This window comes from Brassica rapa, chromosome A03, assembly GCF_000309985.2.
Source record: "Brassica rapa cultivar Chiifu-401-42 chromosome A03, CAAS_Brap_v3.01, whole genome shotgun sequence".
NCBI classification, from domain to species: Eukaryota; Viridiplantae; Streptophyta; class Magnoliopsida; order Brassicales; family Brassicaceae; genus Brassica; species Brassica rapa.
This window is the reverse complement of record NC_024797.2, coordinates 32,010,103-32,029,327: the sequence shown is the minus strand read 5'-3', so window position 1 is coordinate 32,029,327 and position 19,225 is coordinate 32,010,103. Positions and strand designations below refer to the sequence as shown.

The following is a 19,225-nucleotide window of genomic DNA, read 5'->3' as shown; positions in this document are numbered from 1 at the left end:
TCAACTATCTAATTAGGTGGTTTTTGACAAGCTTGTCATACCTGATCAGCCAGATATTAACTATAGAACTAGTATTACCGGACTCAATCGTTTTACTCTTGTACAACGAAAAGCTTGCTATACTGAAGCGTGGCGAGCACACCTCTGTTCAACAACCTGATGAGGTAAAGAGACTGTGGAAACCCTTTTTTTTTTCTTATTAATTTCATCTAAATTGTCAATGGAAAAACATAATTCTCTCTCTCATACGCAGATGTTGAAAACTGATGAGTGGGTGTGGGTAAAGATCTGATATGTAGTTGAAGGAGCGGCAATAGGCTGTGATGGTTGGTGTATTCCCATGAGCTCCACTATGACCAGCATGCATGCAAGCAAGACCTTGTATTAGGAGAGACAATATTGTCATGTTTCCTTTATTTACGTTTAGGTACATTCATATTATATAGCTGAGAAAAACCATTATAGGCGTTTAGGTACATTCACCACCCTCCACCCACACAGTCTAGGTATCTCTGAGCAAAGCCAAGTATCATTCAGAACACTATGGAGTTGTTTCACCTCCCCAAAAGACAACGCATCATTCTCAAAGAAGTCTCCAAATTCTGAAAGAAGTGCCTGGAGGACCAGCTTATAAGTTTTAGTAGGGCCAAATCAAATCACGACTTATTATATGCTTCTTGAATAGATGCAGCACCTACCTGACTGAAAAATCATCAAGAATCTGCTAACTTCCTTGGAATTCCAAGAGGCACAAGTTCTCTGAACCAGGCAAGGTAGCTTATACTTTAGTATAAGGAAACATGGAGCTGCTTTATAATGGATTATAGGGACTTTTCAACAACTTAATTTGTTTTACCACTCTAAAAGTAATTCGAGATTTACATGACCATTACAATCGTTTGACACAAGCGTGTAAAAGCTGCAAATCTGTGACTACATTTGTTGTTCAATTAGTCTTCATGATCGGATTCAGATTCTGGTTCAGGGCTAGTGTTTGAGATTTATCCTTGTCGTTGGCTTGGTGATGCAACTTCATTGACTGTTGCAACAAGAAAACTCTTATTCAGCAAACAAAGAAAGTATCAAACTAGAGTTTAGAAACTAACCTGATCCCAAGATTCTGACAATCATTGATCGCACAAAACGAATCTCTCCTTGGTGTGATCTAATGACCTTGACCTGCAAATGTTGTGTGTTTCAAGAGTGTTTGAGTTTTGAAGGAAGAAACAATGTACCATTTGCTCATATACTTCATTCACGAGTCCAACCAGTCTAGCTTGGTGTCGTGTTAGGAAAGGGCGAAGGTGGTTGTTGTATATTTGTTTCGCGCTCCCTAATCAAGAACCAGTCAGTAACAGTCTAATAAAGCTTCTCAACATACTAAATGATATGGTTACAAAGAGATGGAGAAGAGTACATCTACGGTGGAAAGTTGAAGCCAGACGAGGAAACCTGTGAACAAACAAGTATCAATACTCTGAATATGATATTCTTGATGAGGTCCATCAGAAGAAGAAGCAATAGATATTATTTATAGTTTTTGGGTATCAAACGTAACAAGAGATGAGTTTGTCCGTGAACACTTCAACAAGGCTGAAAGAACCATAAGCTGCCCAGTAAACAAGCCATTTATGTTGTTCATTCTGATCTCTATTCTCAATTGCCTTGAAAGTGGAGTACACTGGCAACCCGATGCCAACGGAACAGCTGCAGGAAACAGAGATTCAGACAGAACAGCAAAGGTTACAAGTAGGAAACAAAAGTTCAAGATTCCCAAACAAGAGATTGGCCTCTTGTCCTACAGACTACAGTATTCCAACTCTAAACCGATGGTATTGAAAACGCTCCCAAACCTCGTTTCTTAACATCAACGTAAGAATCTACCTACTCAGATCAATCAAATCCTTCCTCCAAATCATACTGTAGCATTGTCTTAACAATTAAAATTTGGTGAGAAAATTAAAAAACTCACCATGCTGTACAAAGTACGATGTTGGAACCAAGTGGAGAAAGCAGTACTCGTAACCCTACCTGAAATTTTCCATAGAGAATTTAAAAGACTAAGAAAAACTCTAATTTCACCAAAACCCAGAAGACAAAAGGTGAACTTTAAGATGATCAGACAAAACCGCTGGCATTGTAATGAAAATTTTGAACTCGAACAAGACAATACGGTAACAGAATCCACCCAACACACACATCCAATCAAGTAGAGTCATAAAGTTTTTGTCTTTAATACATACAAGCCGAAGCAATCACCACAGAGAGCATATATTAGTATATTACCTCGCTAGCTAAGCCGGATCCGATAAGCGCCGTGGATGGAATCTGTTAAGCAAATTGACGAACTCTGTTTCTTTCCTCTTTTTCTTAATAGGGCTTATGAATGATTTTAAAGACTCTAGCTCCAACAGAGTCTCTTGACGAAATAGTTTTATTTATTCAAAATTAAAGGGAATAAACCGAAGGAGTAGATACAATTCGATTCTGTATCATTTTCTTAACCCAAACCAGTCTATGATACGGTTCTCTAAAAGCGCCAAGCTAACATGGCAACAAGTGCCTTTCCGTGCCAGCAGAGCACCAACTCTCCCTGTCTCTTCGCCACGTGGAACCTTCTGACTTGCGTCTTCTCCAATAAACACTTAGCTTGAAAGTCAGCGAGCTGGCTTAGCTGGACCGGTGTCATTTATGCGGCGCTGAACGCTTTCCGCCAAGTCATCTCACCGGTGTTTCTCCAATCTTTTAAAATATAACGCACAAAAAATAAAATATGTTGTAAAAATAAAAAAAAAACAATATAATATTTACAAATCTTAATTTAATAAAAAAATCAAAAAACTTACTACCAAGTCATCTCACCAGTGTTTCTCCTATATTTTGAAATATAACGCACAAAAAAACAAAATATGTTGTAAAAATAAAAAAAATAATATAATATTTACAAATCTTAGTTTAATAAATAAATCAAAAAACTTAATACCATAACATCCAAAAAATATATTAATAAGTAATTACAATCAATAAGAATATAAAATGTATTAAACAAAATATTATATATTAATAATAATGAATAAAAGGCTTAAAAATAAATTTAGAGAGTTATAAAATATATATAAAACTAAATCTAAATCATATATTTAAAAAATTATGATAATATCAAAGCAGGTCTGGCCATGGGCTAAAGTTCATAAAGCAAGGGCTTTAGGCGCTAGGATTTATCAATTTATTAGGGGCAGCATTTGCAAGGAGATGGTTTTGGTGTAGTGGTGTACGTATGATAATCATGTAAGCTGTTGCCGCTAGTTCGACTTCTCCTTTGACCATTTTTGTGTTTATCGATATTTTTGTCTTTTTGATAGTCACAATACGTAAAAAGATTTGATTGTAAACTATGATTAGAGATCAAAAAATGTAATTTCGTTTTATGTATATATATACTATAATAACTGAAAAGGTTAAGAAACTAGATAATAATTAATTATTTTCTTAGCCTTAACAGTTGCATTATTTTCTTTTCACTTTTCAACAGTTAATTATTTTCTTAACCTTAACAATTTCACACTTTCACAAAAAATGTAATTTTGTCTTCTATTCACTCATTGCCGTAAAGTTAACCGTTAATCTTGTTTTGTTGGAATAGTTGCTTCTTCTAATCTCTATTTAAGGTTTCTTTTCAAAAATACGTGTAAGTAGACATCTGTTTTCATTCTCTATTTCTTAAGTTGTAATTTTCTATAGAAATTTCTGAAAAATTTTAGACTTATTAAATGTTCAAAAAAGTTGTTTGGATTTCAGAATTTTTTTTGTACAAATTTAAATATAAAAAATAAACTAGAGGTGTAGGATTTGCTAACTTAACAAAAGTTTACAAACAGATTAATATTCAAAAGATTTCTTATAGTGAAAAAGAGGGGCATCAAAGTTTTAGTGCTCTTTAGGCGCCGTATATGACCGGACCGGCACTGTATCAAAGTTATATATTTATAAAATAAAAAATATTCCGAACCTAGTTTTTATTAAAAAAATGATATGTTGAAAAGCTCGGCATACCTAAATTACAATATATCATTTCACTGTAAATATAAGATCTTTTATACCACAATTTATTCTTTGCAGTTTTGTTCCTCACAAATTTGAGGGTTTTCAATTCAAAATTTGTTACATACACTAAAAACATTATGATTCAACATGACATTCATTTAAAATTTGTTACAATCAGATGCAAAAAAAAAAACCATTGTAGATATCAGAATATGTATTATTTGAAATAAAAAAAAGGGAAAATCCCACAAAAAACCTTCAAAGTGTCAAGTACTTCCACTTTAAACCTCCAAATACTATGTTTCCACAATAAACCCTAAAACTGACAGCATTCTTAACAAAAACTCTAAAAGTGGCTTACGTGTTTTGTCTTATATTTGGATAGACAGAATTATAAACTCTGTTAACGTCGTAACTAACTCCGTTTCCTTTTGATAAAACATGTGCTTTATTGTAATTACTTATATTCTTAACAAATTATATATCTATTTTATTCACGAGAGTAATTAAAGATCCTAACGATTTGTAGGGTTGAGCCGTCGTAAGTGTTTGTGAAAGAAAATAATAGAAAACCTAAAGAGAAAACCTAAAGAGAAAACTAAAAAGTGAGGAAGAGATAGTCGTATGTTATAGACGACATGGAGTAAGATAGTTCTAATATTTTAGTCTTCTTATTCCAATTTTACGTGTCTCATCATGTGTGGTGTCTTCTGCAAAAAAAATTTCACTGAAAAAAAATCTCAATTATGTTTGATTTGTACCTTGTATGATAATTCTGAGTTTGATATGTTCTTTTTTTATAAATGGTGTATACTGATAAACTTTATTTGTTTACAATGCAGTGAAGAAGAGATGTTGAAACTAAATATCCACTTTGGTGGAACAATGAAGAAAGAAGCTGATGATTATATTTATCGTAATGAGTCAGGCTTTAAAAATGTTGTATGGAAAATGTCTGAGATCAGCTGGAAGAAGTTTCAATATTTCAATAAAGCTGAAGGCATTGTAACAGAGTTAAGATTGATTTGGTACAAAGAAACAAGTGAGGAGATGAAGAATATCAATTATGTGTTTGAGGATGTTAATGGTGATATCTCAGAGTTGTGTTCTTCTGCGAGAATAGCAAGTGCAATTGATGTTTTTCTAGAAAATGAAGATGAGAGTGGATATGTAGCTGAAGGAGAAGAAGGTGATGAAACTGATATAGACGAGAGATCAGAGGACGATGGTGATGAATCTGATGATGATAAGCCACCAAAAGAAGATGATGACCCTGAGGAATCTGAGGACGAAGCTGATACAACTAAGAATAAAGGTGATGATTTAAAAGAAATGCAGACTCGTGATGGTGATTTGAATGAGAAGCAAGATCATGGTGCTGATTTAAAAGAAACACAGGCCCGTGCTGATGATTTAAAAGAAATGCAGGCTCATGGTGATGATTTGCAGAATAAGGGCGTTCGTAATTTGGTGAACGATGGAGATGAGGTTATTTTAGACGCAGGAAATGGTGGTGATGATAACAGATTTCAGTCCCTGTTTGAGGAGGGTACTAGAAGAAGTCCCAAGTTGAATGAAGTAACTCGTACTTTAGCTGCAGAACAGGCAAAAGAAGAAAGGGACGAAGAAGAATCTGATCCTGAATTTGGCTTAGAAGACGTCCAATATCCAGATACACCGTTAAGTTCAGACGAAGAGTGGGAGCAATGGAAAAATCCTAAAAGAGAAAAAGGAAAAGAAAAATTTCATGGAGATTTTGACAAAGAACCTTACATATGGTTGTTTCAGAAATTCAATAGTGGATTAGAGTTCAAGGATCAGCTACTACGCTACTCATTGAATACTCAATATGATGTTAAAATGGCAAAATCAGAAGCAACAAGGATAGCTGCTATATGTTGCAAGAGTGACTGTCATTGGAGAATATATTGTTCGGTTGAGCGGCCATTGAACAAGTGGATGGTGAAAGTTTGTCACAACAAGCATAACCATGGAAAATCAAGTCGAGTATCAATGCTGAAGCAAGGTGTGATTGCGGGTCTGTTTAGAGAAGAAATCAGAAGAAATGTTAATTTGCAGGCTGCAGAGATAAAAGACATGATAAAAGAACGTTATAACATCGTTGTCAATATTTCAAAGTGTTACAAAGCCAGATGAATTGCTTTGGACACAGTCCTTGAAGCTCAAACCATTCAGTTTGGTAAGCTATGGGATTATGAGGCTGAGCTTAAACGATCAAACAAAGATATCACTACAGAGATTTGTACTGCTGATGTCAATGGTGTACAACAGTTTGTTTGTTTCTACATTTGTTTTGAAGAATTTCGGACGACTTGGAAGAAATGTTGTAGACCAGTAATTGGCCTTGATGGATGCTTTTTAAAGTGGGATTTGGAAGGTGATTTGCTTGCAGCTGTCGGTAGAGATGCAGATAACAAGATGTATCCCATTGCGTGGGCTGTTGTTAAACGTGAAAACAAGGATACTTGGGGCTGGTTTGTGAAAAAACTCAAACTAGATCTCAACTTAGGAATAGGCAGTAATCTTACTATCATTTCTGATAAGCAAAAGGTAATTTATTATGTGCTTAATTTCCATGGTAATATCAGTGCTAATTATATAATCTGAACTTTGAGTTTGAAGATAACATATTTGTTTTTCAGGGTATTATCCATGCCATAGCTGCCGAGCTTCCAAAAGCAGAACATCGTATGTGTGCAAGACATATATATGGTAATTGGAAAAAATCTTTTTCCCGGTCAGAATATAAAAATCTGTTTTGGGGTGTGGCGTACAGCTATCATGAAGGGGAATATAAGGATAAAATGAAGATGGTAGAGACATATGATCCATTTGCGTATGAGGCGTTGCTTAAAACGGAGCCAGAGAAATGGTGTAGAGCTTTTTTTAATCCAGAGTCGCATTGTGCCGATGTGCATAACAATCTATCTGAAGCTTTCAACAGGACGATCAAAATGGCAAGAACAAAGCCTGTGATTAGTATGCTGGAGGACATACGAAGACAAGCAATAAAAAGAATATCTCGTAGATGGCTGCAAGCAGAGAAGTGTAGCACCCATCTCACTCCAATTACAATGGCTATATTAGAGAAAGCAAGGGTTGCTAAGAAATTTTGCTCAACAATACGCAGCAGAACAACTTTATACGAGGTAAATGAGTTTGATGTTGGCTATACTGTTGACCTAGCAACACATCAATGTGCTTGTCGCCGTTGGGACCTTACTGGTATGTGGAACAAACTCTAATTTTTTTTTAATGTTTAGCTTTCATTTGTTTTATTGTTAACATATTTCTAATGATTCTATGATACTTAATCTATGTTTTGTATTGCTGTTTTGTATTATAAATGCAGGAATACCATGCAAACATGCAATATGTGTATTAGATGACAACCAAGACGATGCTGAGAAATATGTTTCTGATTATTATTCATCTTTATGCCTTCAAAACACATATGCTGATAACATCAGGCCTGTAAATGGTGAGACGTTGTGGAATAAGATAGAGAAGCCTCCAATTGGAATACCCGACATACGTAAGCCAAGAGGTAGACCTAAAAAACGTGACAGGAGAAAGGAACCTTTTGAATCACTACAAAATGCGGGTAAATCTACAAGACACGGTAGAATCTCACATTGCAGCCGTTGTGATCAAGCTGGACATATAAAAAGCGGATGTAAAAATGAACCAGTCGTTGTAGAAGGCCCAAAAAATAGACGTGGTAGACCTCGTAAACACCCTGCAGAGGTATTTTTTGTTAATTTTTTCGATATGCAGCTGAACTGGTTGGTGTGTAACAGATTTTTGACTTGATTTTCATGATTCAGATTCACCCAAAACGTCAACCAAAACCAAGAAAAAATAAAAGCGGTCCATCAGTTGGATCAAGCTCTCAGCCGTTACAAACAGCTCAATCAAGTTATGCATTTCCTGCTGCTTCTAGTGCTCCTCAGCAATCTGTCCCCTCCAACCAACCAGCCAAACATGTGAAGAAGGCTTCACGAGGACGACCATTGAAGATAAGAAAGATCGGTAACATTCCAAGTGGGAGTGGAACGTTATGGAGCCCCTTCACAGATCGGCCTTTCGAGGTCTTTGGAAACAGAGTTTATGATAGGTCTATCACTGATTCACAACCTCCAGAATAAAACTTTGAATAGCTGTGATGTTGTTTCTCCTTTTTTGGTGACTCTTACTTTATTTCGATTACTATCGTAAGAAATACAATGGAGTAGTTGAATTTAATTTTTTTTTCTTTTTAACATACGAAGGCCTCGTAAATTTTGAATCACAAGATCAAAATATTAAACTATTCTTACTCTATTTTGTCTCTGGGTAGATTTTTATTACTTTATGGTTTTCTATTTTTCAGCAATTTGTCATTTATACGAAACAAGTAGTCTCCAATTATATGAAATCCCCTAAAAGCTTGTTCTATACACTCGAGCAATATCTCTGTTTCAATGAAAAACGTTGAATCTGTTACTTAGTGAGCACTTGAAAGCTTTTACATATCGAAAAAGGAGTGCTCTCAAAAGCTCTGTGTTCTTCCAGTGGATACTCTAGCCATCCGTACTGTCTGTTTCTTTCTGTAGTATACAGCTGATCCGCTTACAAGTAACAGTCCTAGCACAAACGCCTCAAAACCAAGAACTGATACTCTCTCCTCATTCGCAGGAGGAAAACAGCTTCTATAAGTTTTTTAAGACTGAGACTTCTAGGCTTTCGGTGAAGAGTCATCATGCAGATTCCTCTGTTTCACAAATGCATCAACAACATCTTCGTCACCCTCATCATTGACATTAGATTGATCCCTTTGTTGAGTCTCTTTTGCATCTTTCTTGTGTGAAGCTTCTTCTCCTCTTACCTCTCTGCATTTAAAAGGAATTCTATAACCCGTTTCACTGCAACGATACTTCTCTTTTCTCCTTTCAGAGGAATTGCAAGAAACACAAGGACCTGAAGGAGAGCATTCGAAGGTGACGTTGCTTCCCTTCGAAGTTTCTTTGAAACCTAGAAGGAACCTACGCAACGATTCTCGTCTCTTCGTTTCTGTTCATGTGCTCTGACAAGAAACGATGATGAAATTGCAACACCGTAGGCGAAGAGGATGATCATATAAAATGGAGATTTCAGAGAAGCCATCTCCTTCGTCGTCGTCGTCCTATTGTTTTCGCTTTAAAATATTTTATTATTTTCAAAACATATCCGATGGTTCTATTAAAATATAAGTAATTACAATAAAGCACATATTTTATCAAAAGGAAACAGAGTTAGTTACGACGTTAACAGAGTTTATAATTCTGTCTATCCAAATATAAGACAAAACACGTAAGCCACTTTTAGAGTTTTTGTTAAGAATGCTGTCAGTTTTAGGGTTTATTATGGAAACATAGTATTTGGAGGTTTAAAGTGGAAGTACTTGACACTTTGAAGGTTTTTCGTGGGATTTTCCCATAAAAAAAATACTATTTTTATTTTAATTCATCCCGCGCGGATAATCATCTAGTTGTTAAACTTTTGATCAAGCCCATATTTTTGTTACCTTACGTAACTATAAGAGATTACGAGTCATATTCAAACTGTGATAAAAAAAACTTGTGAATGATAATTGTTCTGCATATACTAGTATATAATAATGTCTCCAAATAGGACAATATTTTACCAACATGATTAGAATTTGACAAAATAAAGACTGAATTTCACAAACAATACTTGGTAACCGAAACAAGTTATGTTTATTATACACGTGATTATATATTACAACAAATGAATGGACGATCGTATCTTATATTCCACTATGACAATATCCTTTTATTGTTGAAGCACCGTAATCTACTGGTTAATTTTTAAAGGCTTCTACACCCAGGTTTGAGATTCGAATCCCAGACTATGCAATTTATTACAGATTATAGAAAATTCATGTTTCAAGTCCCGGAGAGAGCGATTTATTAAATAAGTATACAGATTACGGAATAAAGGCTTACGAGGGATCTTCAACATAGTGCAAGTAAATCTGGTCAGACGTGGATCTTCATAGGATGGCTCAGGTGATGCAGTTAGACGTAAGTCTTCATAAGACATATAGTATTGTCGGTTGTCGAATCGTCTATGTAATCTTTCTCGTATTATAATTGTAATATCATAATAAATGAACGTTAAAAAAAAAACAATATCCTTTTACTGATCAACCAACGGATTCTCTCGTTACCATAATTGTGCCAATTCCAAAGGTTTCTTTCTTATTCCTTTCTATATTGGTAATTGGTAAACAGATGAATACTGTGAATTATATCAAGTGCAATGACTCATAAATTAAGATGTTTAGAAATCTGTGGTAGTAATATAAGTTTTCGTGATTTCAATTTATTAATTTTTTCATGAAACTATGAAATTTACCCATGACCAAAGTAATGATTGACAACTTTTATCAATTTAAATTTAAATTTTAGTTTTTGCATAGTAAAAACAGAGTAGTTGTGTATTTTATCGTATCATTTATAAATAAGTTGCAATTTAAGTGATTCAGTCCACCCTCTTTTTTTTTTGTAGTGTAACAATAACACACAAACATATTTTTAACATTGATAGAGAGAGTACACACCAAGACAACATGCATAGGCCAACTACAACAACAACTTAACCTTAAAAAGCAGAAACTAATAAGGCCACTACAGTAACAACTTCTAAATTTAAACACACATGCACTAATAAAGTCACCAGCTAGAGAAACTTAACAAACATGAATTAAAAAAGCTTAAACTAGACGCACTGATTCGAAGATAAGAAACACACGTAAACATCAAACTTCTTCATTATTCTTCATCTTCAACATCACAATAATTAGTAGTAGCATCACTAATTATCTTCATCATTACCATGAAAATCCATTGCGCGCTTTAGGTACACAAAGGCTTGGACAGGTAAAGCCATTATATCTTCCTCGTCAGGTGAAATGTCAGCAACGCTGACTTTACTCATTTCGTACCCCAAGTAAAGCCTCGAAAGATCCTCATAGGTATGTGTGACGGGGAAGCCTTCCTCAACGTCCAAGAGCCGCATGTTCCTGACGGGTAACTGTACACTCTCAAGCATGTCTCTAAAGTCTCCGGTAGCCAACCAACAAGCTTAGAGTCCCTCCCTCGTCCAACTGCCAAGACCTGACGCGAGAGCCCATCTCCACCCTGACTGAAGTTGTAAACCATACATGGTGATTGAAGATGAGGACTTTGAAGAGCTTCAAAACTTTTTGAAGAGAACTAAGATGATCTTCATCTATTAATATATCACTAGTTAATGTTGTAAAAAAATCATTGTTTAAAATTGTAATGTTTGCTCCAAATTTACTCTTTTTTTTTTACTTATTTGTTTAACTTAAACTCAATCAATCTTGAATTTTTTTTCTCCAGTCATTTGAGAAAAAAACATATGACCCAATATACATTACTTCACCAGTGTGCATTTATATGAAAATATTTATTAGCGTATTTGTAACTTTTGTTGAATGCAAATCAACTGGAAATTAAAGTTGAACAAAGTGCCAAATTCGGAAAGATTGGTAACCAATATGAATCGAAGCCATAAAAATGTTATAAGCTTAATTGATTCTTCATGTCTTTCGTTTCCGCTTCAATTCCGATAGATGATAGTGACTATGATATAGCAGATGATGTATTCTTAGTCCAACATTAGAGAGAAAAATCATAAATAAACAACATAGACTTGTCTTAGATCTTTTGTCGTCAACTTTGTATTAAGTTTTGTTAATATATTTAACAAAGTATGATTTTCAAGATCAAATCAAATTAAATTATTCAGGATATTTTCTCTTAAATCGGGTCCATTAATTTTGTTAAAAGATGTATGTGTTAGGATTGTATAGTTTTTTCTTTGTGGTGTAAACTTTGGATAGAGAAATTTCATTTAACTATTGTTACGAAAATATTACTTTTAAGTTTTAACTGGTTGTATAAAAGTTCTATTTACAAGTGTTAATGATTTCTTACAAACATCTGTTTTTGTTCATCAACACTTGTTTATAGTAGTAATGTATGTGTGTTCCAAAAAAAAGTAGTATTGTATGTATGTTATCAGAAAAACATAAAGTATATAAATGAGTTTTTCAAATAAGACTTTTGGGTTTATCTTGTTTTGTTTATTTTTAGGAAAGATGTTATTTTGAATGATTTTAAAGACTAGCTCTAACAGAGTATTTTGATGAAATAATTTTATTTATTCAAAATTAAAGGGAATAAACTAAAGGAGTAGTTACAATTCGATTCTATATCATTTCTTAAACCAAACCAGACTATCCTAGGGTTATCTAAAAGCGCCAAGCTGACGTGGCAACGAGTGCCCTCCAATGCCAGCACAGCACTAACTCTCCTTCTCGCTTCGCCACGTGGAACCCTCCGACTTGTGCCTTCTCCAGTAAACACTCAGCTTGAAAGTCAGCAAACTGGCTTAGCTGCACCGGTCTCATCCCGGCGGCGCTGAACATTTTCCGCCACGTCATCTCGCCGGCGTTTCACCTATCTGCTGCCGTTTCCACCGCCGTTAAGATCTTCGGCCGTAACACGAACGCTTCCACGATCTTCTTCACCAAATCTCCCGGAGGAGCGGCGGCGGCGTCTAACGACTCCATCACCATCGTGTAGAACTCAAAAGCGCTAACAAACTCCCGCTGGAACGAACAAGATCCTGCTGTATCCGTACATCCTTCTCTAACCACGAAAACGACAACGTTAGGCGACACTATTCCTAAGTTATTCACAAACTCAGCGATTCCATTTAGACTACGGATGATCGCCGGAGATATCAACACGACGGATCTTTCTCCGTCCACGAACCTAATCGGCTTGAAAGATAACATCTCGAACGTCTTCATCAGAACGAACTCTATCTGAAAAAAAAATTTCATCTCCGCCGCGAATTGAGTCAAAAGTTCTCTTTCACCAGCCTCGTTTCGACGGCGCACTCCTCCACCACAACAGCCGTAACTCTCAGAAACCCGCCGTTGGCTGTTTTTTTTTTTAGTTTTGTTTATCTGATTTAAAAAAAAAATTAAAAAACAAACCATTCGCGGACCGTCACGTGTCAGTGGTGCCCGCGAACAACACCAGAACCAAAGCAGACTCGCCTCTTGCGGAAGAAAAGGAGGAGCTGAATTTTAATAAAAATGTAGGCCCCACCCCTTAAGAGTCATGCTAAGGGGTGCTGTTAATTATGGTCTAAGCTGCAGGGAGGGAGGGAGGGAGGTAGGGAGGGAGGGAGGGAGGGAAAAAGAAGAGGAAGAATATGTTCTCCTCCTCACTTACTGCTTTCGTTTTAATGGGAAATGATCTCTTTCTTTTCTTTCTTTCCCTGATATGTACCAGAAAACTACAAGATCCATTCCAGATTCTTTTGAGTTTTGAATATACTACCAAAAATCAAAGGTTTAGTCATCCTATTCTGATACAACTCGATTATTGCATTAATGTGTGTGTACTATGAAAATCATATATTGTATGAAACTATCACCTAGTTTATATTTAACATATATCATGGAGACAAGATTCCTCTCATTAAGAAGTTATACAACCTAGCTTAATATCGTGGAAAAAAAGTTCCTCTCCTTAGTCATTATTCAACTTTTTTTTAACATAAATTCAACTTTTCTTTGTAACAAAGCATTAATGTCTTTTTACTGTTTTAGTCTTTAATATCTACCCGTGTTATATAATGCAGATTTTATGCTTGTAATAGCGGCTCAATTAACGTAATAAAGTTCTTTCTATGGCAGCTATCTCTTTTTATTCTTTATTGTTAAACTAATGATCAAGGCCACATTTTTGTTGCCTAACATAACTATACAAGATTACAAGGCATATTCAATCTGTAATAAAAAAAACTTGTGAATGATAATTGTTCTGCTTCTGCATATACTAGTATATAATAACGCCTCCAAATAGGACAATATTACCAACATGATTAGAATTTGGCAAATCAGAGACTGAATGTCATAAACAATACTTGGTAACTAAAACAAGTTATGTTTATTACACACGTGATCATATATTACAAAATGCATGGACGATCATATCTTATATTCCCACTCTGATGCTTTTACTGATCGACCAACGGATTCTCTCGTTACCAGAATTGTGCCACTACCAAAGGTTTCTTTCTTCTTATTTTCTTTATTGGTAATTGGTAAACAGATGAATACTGTGAATTATATCAGGTGCAATGACTCATAAATTAAGATGTTTAAAAATCTATGTGGCAGTAATGTAAGTGTTCGTGATTTCAATCTATTTATTTTTCCACGAAAGTATGGAATTTATTGATGACCAAAGTAATCATTAACAACTTTTTGCAATTTAAATTTAAAATTTGAGTTTTTGCATAGTAAAAACAGAGCTAGTTGCGTATTTTATTGATAAATTATTAGTCAAAATTAACCACTAGCCACACACAGAAAAAGTAATTTATATGCATAGCAAAGTCACATACTTATGAAGTAAGGAAACGAAGGAGAGGCCGATGATCCACGACACACAAACGCTTCTTCCTACACAATAACTCGTTTTCCTAATAGATTTTTGTTTTCTGTCATTCACAATAATAAAACATAAAATATTTTGAAAACAATATAATATATATGCTAATTCAACAATAGAAGCAATAATGGTTAATTTACAATTGAATGATGGTGATCTTTCTGTCAAATGCTGAGTTTCAAATATTTGATCAATTGTTTTTTTGTTCTTAGAGAATATTAGGGAGATTGAATTATATATATTACTAAATCTGTATTATAATCAGGGGCGGACCAAGAAATTTAGTTAGACTGTGGCACATATATATTTTAATTTATAATGAATAAAATAATTAATATAATATAAATATTAAAATCAAACTGAAATAGTTAATGACAACTAAAACATAAATCTCTAATATAAAAAAAGCAATGAAAAAACTTATAATGTCATTCTTCGATCTTTCATATCTTGGAATCTTTTTATCACCATATCGTTAGTCACTTCGTCAAAGTGCTCTTTTTCAGTATAGCAAACCATGCAATCGTTCAGAAATTCATCATCCATTCGGTTGCGCAAGGTAGTTTTCACAATTTTCATCGCAGAGAAAGATCTCTTGACTGTAGCGGTGGCAACAGGTAGAGTCAAAACTAGCTTCAAAAGTCGATAAACAAGAGGATGTGAAAGATGTTTTTTGGTCTCCACCATCACACGTGCAAGATCTCCAAGACCCTCCAAATTAGCAAACCTTTGATCTTCAGAGATATTGTCGATGTAAATACCAAGTTGATGCCCAAGAGATATTCGTTCCATAGAACTAAAATCTTCAGGATAAAACTCTGACAACCGTACAAGTTTTGATTGATCAAACTGGTGGAATGAATCAGTGGGGCTCAAAGATGCAGTACAACCAAGCAATTCAGTGTTTATCTCGTCAAAACGATCATTGAACTCTTGAATCTGCATATCCAATACAGTGTAGAAACATTCAACTTGATAATGATGCAAGTTTGTTATGTTGCTTCTTTGTCTTGGCCTCTTTGGATTAACAAATTCTTCTTCCATAATAAATAACTCTGTGTTATTATTCTTGCAAAAAGAGTTCACCTTTCCAATGATTGAATCCCATCCATTTTCTCTGAGCTTGCACAATTGTTGCTTGGTAGATTTCACTAGAGACATTGCATTCAAGATGTCCTGATCTTTTCTTTGTAAAGCCTTTGATAGATTATGAGTGAGACCAAGAAGAAGCAACATCAACTGTAAGTAGAACACAAAATCGAACGTGTGAAAGTATTTGAGAAGACCATTAGCTTGACATCTCTTGATACCATCTGACCCATCACTTTCGACATACTCAAGCACTTTAATGATGGAAGTGAATAAATCAGCCAATCTCAATAAAGTTTTGTAGTGAGAACCCCAACGAGTATTACCAGGCCTTTGAATAGAACACTCCTGATTTAGTCCTTTTCCTGTTTTAATTTTACCCTCCCTAACTCCTTCCTCGATTATCTTACGTTGATCTTCTCGAATCTTATCTTTTCTCTTACAAGAAGCTCCAACCACATTTAACAAAACATGAATCTTATCAAAGAAATCACTAACTTCAAAATGTTTTTTAGCAACTCCCACGACAACCAACTGAAGCTGATGAGCAAAGCAGTGAACATAATATGCAGAACTATTTTCTCTTAGAATTAAAGATCTCAACCCATTGAATTCACCTTTCATATTGCTAGCTCCATCATAACCCTGTCCTCTTAGCTTTTTCATACTTAATCCATGTTTTGCAAAAAATGAATCGATGGCACATTTTAGAGATGCAGAAGAAGTTTCTTGAACATGAATAATACCAGCAAATCTTTCTTTGACTATCCCCTTTTTATCAACAAAACGAAAAACCACTGCCACTTGCTCTTTAGTAGAAACATCTGCAGACTCATCCACCAGCAAGCAAAATACACCATGATCAAGCTCTTGAATAATAGACTGAGTAACTTCTTCTGCAAAGCAATGAGCTAGATCTTTCTGGATTTTATGAGACACCATCTGGTTATTTTTTGGAGCATTCTCCAATACAACCTTACTAACAATTTCATTTTGATCTGCAGTATACTTCACAAGCTCTACAAAGTTTCCTTTATTAGCTGACTCTGTTGATTCGTCATGACCTCGAAAAGGTAATCCTTGCCGTAATAAATATCTACAAGCATCAATTGAAGCATTCAATCTGATCTTGTATTCATTCTTGGCTGCGTCATTCTGCTTATAAAAAGCCTGAACGATCGATTGATTTGGATTCATTAGATTGTCAGCCATCTTTAGAGCATTGTTGTGAAAACTATTCACCAATCCAACATGCTCTCCTAATCTCTTTGGATTTTTCCAAGTATCAAAGCCTTTTATCACAAATTCATCACTTCCACATTTATTTTCAGTATAGTCTCTAAATAAGTAGCAAACCAAACAAAATGCTTTGTCTGTTTTTATACTATATTCCAACCAATCACCGTAGAGATCAAACCAAGCAGGATTAAATCTTCTAAGCTTATGTCCTTTCAGTGTTTTAGGAAAATCATGACCGCGAGGTTGACAAGGACCTTTAGTAAGATATTTTCGTCTTACCTCATCTCTTTCGTTTGGATGATATTCCTTTATACTTTTTCTCTCTGCAGGATCTGAAGGCAAATTCTCCAAATTAGTTTTTGATGCTGATATTGGTGGAGTAGAAGCCAAATTCTCCGTGTTGGTTTTTGGTAGTGAAGAACTAGAAGGCAAATTCTCTGAATTAACTTTTGATGATGATAAACACTGTTTTTTGAAATATTTCTCCATGGATACCTAAAAAAAATTATGTTAGTAACTTAGTAATTAAGGCTAAATAATAATAAAAAGTATTAACAATGATGTATAAACTTACTTAGAAAAGATGCCAAAGAAACAACGAGAAAAAAGTATTAAAGATGATGAATAAAGTTTCTGCAAATTTTTTTTTTTCAAAAGAGAAGAACGTAAGTTTATTTAGGAACACATTAGGGTTTTTAAATTTTAGACTAATAATTATTTAGGTTGGATAATTAAAATTGTAACAAAAACTGATGGGCTGTCTACATATTTTATTTTCAATTGGGCTGAAGTTAAAGAAACAAATTGTAACAAGACCCATCTATTTTTCTTTGGTTTGAAGTAAAAAAAAAAATTGTAAAAAAAAAAGAGTATGTGGCACGTGCCCCACCCTCTCTGGTGGTGGGTCCGCCCCTGATTATAATAGAGCTTAAACAAATAAAAAATAAGTATGTATTTTATCCAGATCCATCTAGATTTCGTAAAACTATGTTAATTCATTTGGAGTAGACTTGTTTTCTTTTCCTTTTGCAAATCACTACAAGAAAACAGCGGTATACTGAGGGAAAAAATCGTCGGTATGTCGTCGGAATAACGCTATTCCGAGGACATACCGAAGAAACAAGTCGTCGGAAATATCTCCTCGGAAAATCATATTTCCTCGGAATTCCGTCGGAAATATCCGACGGAATTCCGAGGAAACAAAATTCCGAGGACACAGAGTTTGTCGGAAGATTCCTCGGAATATACCGAGGGACGTCTTCCTCGGAATATTTCGATGGAATTCCGATGGCCCAATCCTCGGAAGTTTCGACGAAATATTCCTCAGAATGTATATCGGAAAATTCCGAGGAACTTTTGTCCCTCGGAAAATTCCGAGGAACTCTCTTCCCTCGGAATATTCCGAGGAATTTCAGTTCCTCGGAAAATTCCGAGGAACATGTTTCCCTCGGAATTTTCCGAGGGACAAAAGTTCCTCGGAATTTTCCGAGGGACAAAGTTCCTCGGAATTTTCCGAGGAACTGCTTTCCCTCGGAATTTCGAAAAAAATTAATTTTTTTTTAAAATTATTTTTATTTTTAAAAATTAAAATTTTTAAAATTTAAATTCGAAAATTTAAAATTAAAATTAAAATTGAATAAAACATAAAACATTAAAACATAGTAGATAATATTCAAAGCTAAATAAAACATTCAGAGTTTTTGGTAAAAAAAAAAAACTACAGGTCTGGAATGTTCGGGAACACCTCGTTCGGGTACATCCTCTTCATCATCTCCATCATCTGCTCGTTCAGCATCTTCTGGGTCTCATAGCCCGCCTGTTGAGCTGCCATCTGGGTCTCCAACGCAGATATCCGATCATCCTTGTCCTTCAGCTGAGCCGTAAGAACTTCTGGATCAACATATGCCGGTGGTGCAGAAGAAGGAGCAGCCGACCGGGAGCGACGACCCAAACCGACCAAACGTCCCTTTTTCTTTGGAACCGACTGAAATATAAATAATCAAATTTAGATAATATAAATTGATGATAAAATAAAAATCAAGAAATAATTAAATTGAACTTTAAAAAAAAAAACTTACCGATTCAACGATTTCGTTGATTCGAACCCGGGACAAGTTGGTCGAGGCCGTCGAATCGTCATCATCGGTTTGAAGCTGAGACACTTCGTCATACACCTGAGTTTGGACCAGGTCGACCACGTCCCTCACAAGACCATCATCAATCTGGCCGGTCTTCTTGTTGGTATACGCCCTTTTCATAAGGGCGAGATCATCAACCGGGTCGCCCTC

General features: G+C 35.1%; 3 protein-coding genes and 1 pseudogene across 6 annotated transcripts; 1 reads left to right on the top strand and 3 right to left on the bottom strand.

Annotated features, from left to right (window-relative positions):
• Positions 1-824: 824 nt before the first annotated feature.
• On the bottom strand, positions 825-9,210 carry LOC103862673 (annotated as a pseudogene).
• Positions 825-18,107, bottom strand: LOC103862490 (zinc finger MYM-type protein 1-like). Of its 4 annotated transcripts, none has more exons than XM_033288597.1 (6): positions 2,287-18,107; positions 1,973-2,031; positions 1,418-1,707; positions 1,236-1,333; positions 1,107-1,179; positions 825-1,039 (listed from the first exon to the last, which is right to left on the bottom strand). In XM_033288597.1, exon 1 carries the CDS (start codon positions 17,424-17,426, stop codon positions 15,030-15,032), a length of 2,397 nt encoding a protein of 798 aa, XP_033144488.1. In that variant the 5' UTR covers positions 17,427-18,107; the 3' UTR covers positions 825-1,039; positions 1,107-1,179; positions 1,236-1,333; positions 1,418-1,707; positions 1,973-2,031; positions 2,287-15,029. The 4 variants fall into 4 exon arrangements, with proteins under 4 accessions (XP_033144488.1, XP_033144489.1, XP_033144486.1 ...); XM_033288598.1 differs by having other exon boundaries at positions 1,251-1,333; XM_033288595.1 differs by having other exon boundaries at positions 1,107-1,333.
• LOC117125701 (HVA22-like protein k) lies at positions 1,548-2,689 on the bottom strand. Its single transcript, XM_033287475.1, has 3 exons — positions 2,564-2,689; positions 1,973-2,031; positions 1,548-1,707 (listed from the first exon to the last, which is right to left on the bottom strand). The coding sequence occupies exons 1-3, from the start codon at positions 2,687-2,689 to the stop codon at positions 1,548-1,550; spliced, it is 345 nt and encodes a 114-aa protein (XP_033143366.1).
• On the top strand, positions 4,686-10,664 carry LOC117132961 (MATH and LRR domain-containing protein PFE0570w-like). Its single transcript, XM_033288602.1, has 2 exons — positions 4,686-7,290; positions 7,418-10,664. The coding sequence occupies exon 1, from the start codon at positions 4,741-4,743 to the stop codon at positions 6,199-6,201; it is 1,461 nt and encodes a 486-aa protein (XP_033144493.1). The 5' UTR covers positions 4,686-4,740; the 3' UTR covers positions 6,202-7,290; positions 7,418-10,664.
• Positions 18,108-19,225: the final 1,118 nt, after the last annotated feature.

Bases quoted from the DNA above. Each gene is read 5' to 3' on its own strand.
- LOC117132961 (XM_033288602.1), top strand. From the start codon at position 4,741: ATGTGTGGTGTCTTCTGCAAAAAAAATTTCACTGAAAAAAAATCTCAA.
- LOC103862490 (XM_033288595.1), bottom strand. From the start codon at position 17,426: ATGGAGAAATATTTCAAAAAACAGTGTTTATCATCATCAAAAGTTAAT.
- LOC117125701 (XM_033287475.1), bottom strand. From the start codon at position 2,689: ATGACACCGGTCCAGCTAAGCCAGCTCGCTGACTTTCAAGCTAAGTGT. The intron at 2,032-2,563 runs GCACTTGTTGCC...GGAAAATTTCAG, and splicing joins TGCTCTGCTGGCACGGAAAG to GTAGGGTTACGAGTACTGCT. The intron at 1,708-1,972 runs GTGAGTTTTTTA...TGTTTCCTGCAG, and splicing joins ATCGTACTTTGTACAGCATG to CTGTTCCGTTGGCATCGGGT.